Source organism: Eublepharis macularius, chromosome 8 (assembly GCF_028583425.1).
Source record: "Eublepharis macularius isolate TG4126 chromosome 8, MPM_Emac_v1.0, whole genome shotgun sequence".
NCBI lineage: Eukaryota > Metazoa > Chordata > Lepidosauria > Squamata > Eublepharidae > Eublepharis > Eublepharis macularius.
In genome coordinates this window covers 17,134,056-17,141,071 of record NC_072797.1, presented here as the reverse complement: position 1 = coordinate 17,141,071, position 7,016 = coordinate 17,134,056, and the positions used below count along the sequence as shown (strand labels likewise).

The following is a 7,016-nucleotide window of genomic DNA, read 5'->3' as shown; positions in this document are numbered from 1 at the left end:
ATAATAATAATTGTGGAGAAACGCCATTCTCTTGGTGAGTTTAACTTTCTAGGTGCTGCAGGAGGGAAGGGCCAGTTCTGGAGTGGAATGTGATTGGAGGGAGAGCGAGTCAGTTGGTGGAGGGGAGTTGGAAGTTGACAGTTGGTGGCTGGAGAGCGGAGGGGGAGATGGCTCTGAGGGAAGAGGGAGATCTAGTGTAACCCCAGGTATCAAAGGATTGGGCCTGCCCACACAACATCTAATTAGGGCATGAGGGAGAGAGAGTAGGGGTTTCTGTTTAGGTTTTATTAGTCCTTCTGTCCACTGTATATTTGCCTGTGTATAGTTAGCAGTTCAATAAATGAGTTTTGGAATTGATGACGGAGGAGAGCTCTTCTGTTCCACATGGTCCCCCAACCGCTTGGGCCCACTAGCAGAGGAGGGAGGTTAGGAGGCTGTCCCGCCTAACCAGGACCCCATACAGGGACAGTGGTGGCAGCAACTACCCGGAGACAGGAAAGGGAGACGGCTCCTCCAGGTGCTAGGCTAGGCAGGGGAGGGGTAGGCAGAACAGGGTCTACCAGTTAAGACAAAAAAGAAGGGAGAGGTCCCATTTCGCCACAACAACAACAGTGACTTTAATATAGCCAGAAGGGTGGTATATAACCACAGTTGTTGTTATTTCTCTCTCTGTGTGTGGGGAAGGCTCTGCCTCCCATGCCAGCCATTTTGTCATTGCACCCACCACCCCGTGTCAGAATTCCAGAGGTGCCCATAGGCTCAAAAAGGTTGGAGACTCCCGGGATAGCTAGTGTCCACTTGTATCTGTGTGAGATTTTTCATGAAGCGGATGGATTTTTCTATTGCATACAGGTAAAGGCAGCACCTTCCCGAAGAGTAGCTGGAAAAAAAGAAACAAGAGTCTTGGAGCATCTTAAAGATCAACAACGTTTTTATTCCAGTAGAAACATTTGTGGACCAACGTCCACTTCTTCAGATGCGATCGGAGCAGTTTTTAATAAGGGGAGGGTGAATCTGCTCATTTGACAACCATGTCTTTGAGGCTCAGAACCTTTCCCCAGTCCCAGAAAGGTAGGGTTTGATTAGGGCTAGCTGTAACAAGAGAAAGGATTTCTGCACGTGCTCAAAGGCAGTCTTTCTCTGTTGCTATCCACACATCACAGGCGTGAGACTTAAATTGTCAACGTGGCGGCACTTGGCCCGGAAGATGAGGGTTCACACCCACCCTCAGCCATGGCTTTCACTGAGTAACCTTGACCAGTTTCTACTATTTCAGAGGGTCATTGAAAAGACAAAATGGAGGACAGAGAACCCCCGTATGTTGCCCTGAACTCGTTGTAAGGGGGAGGAAGATAAAAATGCAGTACAGAAACAGAACAGATTCCAGGAGGCCTGATCTCAATCCCTTCTTGATTCCATGCCTGTAATTTCTTCTAAAGCTTCCCACAAGACATTAGCAAGGGAGAGCATGTTCAAAGCCTTCCCAGCTTGCACCTGAATCCTTAGGGTGCAGTCCTGTGCAGAGGAGCAAGGTTAGGCTCCAGTAGCACCTTAAAAGACCAACTAGATATGAGCTTTGACTCTTGAAAGTGCCTACCCTGGAAATCTAGTTGGTCTTTAAGGTGCTACGGGAGGCTAATCTTGCTCTTCTACTGTAGACCAACACGGCTACCCTCCTGATCTTATGCAGAGGTACTCTAGCCTAAACCCACTGGTTTCAACAGGCTTAGGGAAGATGGAAGTGTTTTTTGCAGGGGTGATTTTTTCTGCCAGTGGACTCCAGACCTCTTCAGGTTTTCTTCTGAATTCTTGACGATTAACTCCCCCTCCAGATTCCAATGTGGCGGTTCTTCCTAACTGCAGGCAGAAAATTTGGAAGAGAACCCTTGAAACCCCCCATTGAAAACTGGAGGGGGAGTTAATAATCCGGAATTCAGAAGAAAACCAGAAGAGGTATGGGGCCAGAAGCAGCAAAGATCGCCGGTGCAAAAAAAGGCCTTACTCTGCACAGGGCTGCAACTTGAGAATTGTGTTGACAGCTGCCTTGGCCAAAGCATGCCTTTGCGTGCAAAACATAAAGATGATTTGGAAATGTCAGCAGTTTCCCACCATATGTGAGGAGGACCCACCCTTAAGTCCACCTTCTTTAACAACCTTCACGCCTTTCCTTTGCATTCCATTTAACCCATCTCCATCCTTTGCGGCCACTGTCATCCCTGCGTGGGTTCCCCGTTTCACTCCCTATGTGCATCATCATCATCATCATCATCGGTAGTCTGTCTTTCTCCCTGAGATCCAAGGCAGATTACACCCTGCAATAGAATACAACTGGGTGGCTGACCGCTTTCGCACACGCTGGATAACGCCCTTCCATTGAACTTTCAATGCGCTTTAGCAGTCGCTCGCAAACGGATTTTCCAGTCCCGCAAAGGAAAACCCGCGTGCAAAGGATCGCTAAAGCGCCTTATCCAACGTGCAGGACAGCGGCCGCCCTTCCCGATGGCGCAGCCGAGCCGGACCCAGCTCCACGGCCCCGCGGCCGAAGCAGGAGCCCCGCGGGCGCGGAGGGCACTTCTCCCCACGTGGCGCGCCCGGAAAGCAGCAGCGCCGCCCGGGCTGGGAGCGTAAGGCTGGCAGCAGGCGCGGTCGGCAGGGCCGGCTCCGCCCCGGCTGGCCCGAGGGGAGAGGCGGGCTCGAGGGCGCAGCCGGGGCGGGCGCTGGCTGCTCGCCCGCCCGCCTGCGTGCCGTCATGCTCCCCTCCCCGGGCTGCGCCGCGCGGGCTCTATGACCCCGAGGTTCCGAGCGCCGATGACACGGATTCCGAGGCTCAGTTACGGAAGCAGCAGCCGGAGCCGCCGCCGCCACCGGGCAGCAGGGGAGCCGCGCGCGCGCGCCGGCCCGGACCCGGGAGAGTGCCGCGGAGGCGCAGGCGCAGGCGGAGGCGCAGGCGGCGGCGAGGGGAGCCGGGCGGGCGCCCCGACGGGCTCCGGCTAGCGGGCGCCGCCGGGGGGGACGCGGGCGCTCCTCTCGCCGGGCGGCCCCCCGCGCTCCCTCGCGCGCCCCGGGCGGGGAGCCGGCCAGCAGGCCGCGGCCGGCGCGCTCTGCCTCCGCTCGGGCTCCCGGGAGCGCCAGGCATGGAGAAGCGAGGCAAGCGGGTGGACTGCCCGGCGCTGCCCCCCGGCTGGAAGAAGGAGGAGGTCATCCGCAAGTCCGGGCTCAGCGCCGGCAAGAGCGATGTCTACTATTTCAGGTGCGCCCCGAGGGGAGGGCGCTTGGGTCCCGATTGCCTGTTGCCAATTCCGGGAGGGATGGGGGGGGGGAGAAGCTGTTCCAGTGAGGCCACTCTCCGAAGCTGCCGTTTTCTCCCGGGATCTCCGTGGCCTGGAGATCAGCTGGAATTCCGGGACAACTCCAGCCCCCACCTGGAGATTGGCAACCCTACCCAGCTCCGGAAGTACGAACTGGAAGGCTAGAGACTCGGCGTCACCGCCCCTCCCGGCAGCATGTTTCGCCTGGCTGCCCAACCAGATAGGCGGTGGTGCCTCTGAACATGGGCAGAGCGCCTTGCCTCCCCTTCGCCTTGTTTCCTATCTATCTTAAGGCGCCGAGTCCACGCATTTGGGCGGTAGAGGATTCTGCAAGAAAGACGGAACTTTCAGTCTGTGACTTCCCCCAGCACGTGTGGAGTCGGACTTTCCCATTTGACTTAGGGTTGCCAACCTCCGGGTGTGGTCTGGAGCTCTCCCGAAATTACAACTGATCTCCACACTACATAGATCAGCTCCCCTGGAGGAAATGACTGCTCTGGAGGAACGACTCTGCCACATTGCACTCTGCTGAGACCCCTCCCTCCCCCCAACTCCATCCTCTCCAGGTTCCACCCCCAAATCTCCAAGAATTCTCAGCCTGAAGTTGGCAACCCTAACTTCATGAGGACTAGCAATGTGGAGAGACTCTGCTTAGCGACTTCATGAAACCACTGGTCTGATCCAACCAGGCTCCTCTTATGTTCTTATGAAAATAAAACGGGGAAGGAAGAACGATGGACCCTGTCCTAAGATCCCTGGAGGAAGAGATGTTTGTGTGTGTGTGTCCCTTCCAAAGGCCTCTTTAGATTTTTCTTTCCCAGAAAATTTACACCACATCTCTGATTTGACAACTCCAGTGGTGTCTGCGTAGTGTGGAGTTGCTGGACTTTGCTGCTGGGGCGGGGTGGGTGGGTGAGTGGGTGGAGGGGTGGCATAAGATGCAGGGTAGGCCAGTCATGATAATACACCCCGCCGCCTCCTCCCTTTCCTTCCGGGTACCAATCCCTGAGCCCTACGACTTGGGTGCCTTCCTCTCCCAAACCCCAGTCCCATCTTTCCTGTACTTTCAGTCTCTTAGCTTCTAAAGAACTGCCTTTTCCGGCTCTTATGCCTGGAAGCCCGCCATCCTTGCTTACCTGTCTGTCTGGATGACTAATCAGAGGCCTAAGGGCAGGATCTGGCAGCTGAAGCTCTCTGACCAGATAGTTTTGCCACCCTTCGGTGTTTGTTTGGCTCTCACCCTGCCCTTCTTTTAAGCAGCAGTGTCGCCTCGTGGTGGCTCTCTGTGGTGTGCTAAGCATTGCTCACAGTTTTGTTGGCAAGGAAAAGAAAACGTGTTGTTTAAAAGTTGCCGGAGAAATGCTCCGCTCTTAAATGCTAATGTTGTTCGGTGGGGTTTTGTGCAAAATGCCCCTGGATGCGCTGTTCAAGATCTGCTCAGTGGTGAGCATGATTGTACAACCGGATCAGGGCGTGTGACGAGATGCGTCCCCCACTTCTCCTGACCTGATTCTCTCTGGAGGATGGTTGCCCCTGAAAAATGCAGACTGGCTTGCCAACTCTGGGTTGGCAAATTCCTGTAGGTGTGGAGTGGAGCCTGAGGAGGGCAGGGCTTGTGGAGGGGAGGGACTGCAGCAGGATATAATGCCACAGTCCATGTCCACCGCTAAGACAGCCATTTTCTCTAGAGGATCTCTGTACTTTTGAAATTGGTTGTAATGCTGGGAGATCTCCAGGCCCCACCTGGGGGTTGGCAACCCTAGCTTTCTCCATGCTCTCTGAGGGAAATGTGGAAGGGACTTGAGTCCACAGTATGGTACCATCCCCTCTCTTGTAGGAGGGACTCTGGCCTGGCCTGTATGTCACAAAGAGCTACTGTGACATAGCGCCCACAGGATGATATCACTGCCAGAAAGTGGGACAAAGCAGAAGATAAATGGCCCTCTCTGGGTCCCCTGACCCGTTTTCCCAAATGGTGTGTTCCCCACACCGCATACTAGCACCATTCAGCTCACTTCCATCCTTCACTAACCCCTGCCACTCCCTTGCTGTGTTCCACCTTTAAAACGCGTACCCCGCTTTTCAGGCTTACGGCAAAAAGTTACAAATGCAGCCTAAATGTGACAACGTGTTGCAACGCACTGTTCCATGCAACAGCCCCCATGCCCAGGAGCTCAGGCCATGCTTGAGACTATGGGCCTAGAACACACGAGGTAGCCTGACGGGAATTGCGTACCCCTGCGGCACTCCTCTGTTCTTGCTCAGCCTATCCCCAGGACAGGCTGTCCCACCTCTGTTTCCTGCAAGGAAAAAGGTCCAATCCGATGTCCATCCATCGACTCCTTCCCGTGGATCTGTTACCTCCAGATGCTGCCAATTTCACTCCACCTCCCTCCCCATTCTTGGCTGTTCCCAGGTGACACTGCCCCGCACCCCTTCTTCTGCTGCCACGTTGCATTCTTCTGCCACTGTGGCTGGGACTGCTTTTGTTGCTCAGCGTGAACACTTGTTTCTCACTCTCTAGCTTTTCCCTTTTTTTGAGGTTGTCCTTGCGGCCTCCTGTGAGTTTAAAGACCAAAGCTGTGTGTTATGCACAGCCCTACATAACTTTGTTCTGACTTTTTTTTAATGAAAAGGAACATTTGGAAGCTGCAGTTAGGAACGGTGGAAGGATAAGTGGGGAGAGGGGTGTTTAGCTCTTTGCCAGCTGATATTCTTCCAAAATATTTCCTCTGCTTTTTTTTTGTCCCTTTTTACAAAGGGAAAAAATACAAGAGTCTCAATATTTTTCACTCTAGGGAAGGGTGGGGACAGCTTGGGGAGGAAGAATAGCTAGTAGGGAAAGGGTTAAGCTTCTCTCAGTTGCCCCCTCCTTACTAATCACAGACTTCAATAACTTTTTTTAAAGAAAGCCACAAATCCAGGGAAAGTTACTCAAAATGCTGTGTTGTAGTTTTTTTCCTTCATAATATGGATTTTAAAAATCTACAGGGTTTAGAATGACACAGTATTTTTCAGGTTTTATGCATGGGGAACTGAGTTAGCAAGAGGGGGATTTGGCCGCCATCATACCATAGCAACAAGGCCCCAAACCACTTATCTGGAACTTCTCATTTCTTTCTCGGGTCTCACTTCCTGCAGCCTCGAAAAGGACTCTCCTACGTAAAATTGTGACTTCTGTTGTATCAGAATTCTGTAAAGCGTAACCCTTACAGCACTCGTGAGAGGTGATCTCCTGTCTCAGTTTTTATAGAGGAATTTGCGTAATGTCTGAGCGGTTCAACTCTGGGTATTGTGGAATTCATCCTGGTGTACTGAATTGCCTGTGAACGAGACTCGTGTAACTTGTTTCCCCTCTGCATAGGCACAGGTGATGTTCGCTGCCCGCATGTGCAACACTTACAGAAAGAGTAACCTGAAAATGTCCCCAGGGTAGCCCAACAAATCTGTACCTAGTTATATGGAGGAAGCAATGAAGGCAGGTGATAACTGTAGGCCCATGCTTCTGCCGCGCTCCTTTCATGCGCAGAAACTGATACACTGCGGCTGTTTTTCTGATGAGTGGCAAGTTCTGACCACTCCTGGATCCATTATGCAAGTAGCTAGGACGCTGACATAAACTTTTAAAAGCTTAATGGGTTAGGGGAACAGTGTGCTTCCATCTCACTTCTCAGCCACAGTTCGTTTCCGTCACGGATTTGTCTTTGC

At 53.1% G+C, this 7,016-nt stretch overlaps 1 protein-coding gene across 1 annotated transcript in view; it reads left to right on the top strand.

Annotated features, from left to right (window-relative positions):
* The first annotated feature begins 2,756 nt into the window (after positions 1-2,756).
* The window catches only part of MBD2 (methyl-CpG binding domain protein 2), a 62,827-nt gene continuing 58,567 nt past the window's right edge, over positions 2,757-7,016 (top strand). The window contains exon 1 of the mRNA XM_054987313.1: positions 2,757-3,250. Coding sequence (XP_054843288.1) covers positions 3,135-3,250 — 116 coding nt within the window. The 5' untranslated portion in view covers positions 2,757-3,134. The remainder of the gene's footprint in view (positions 3,251-7,016) is intronic.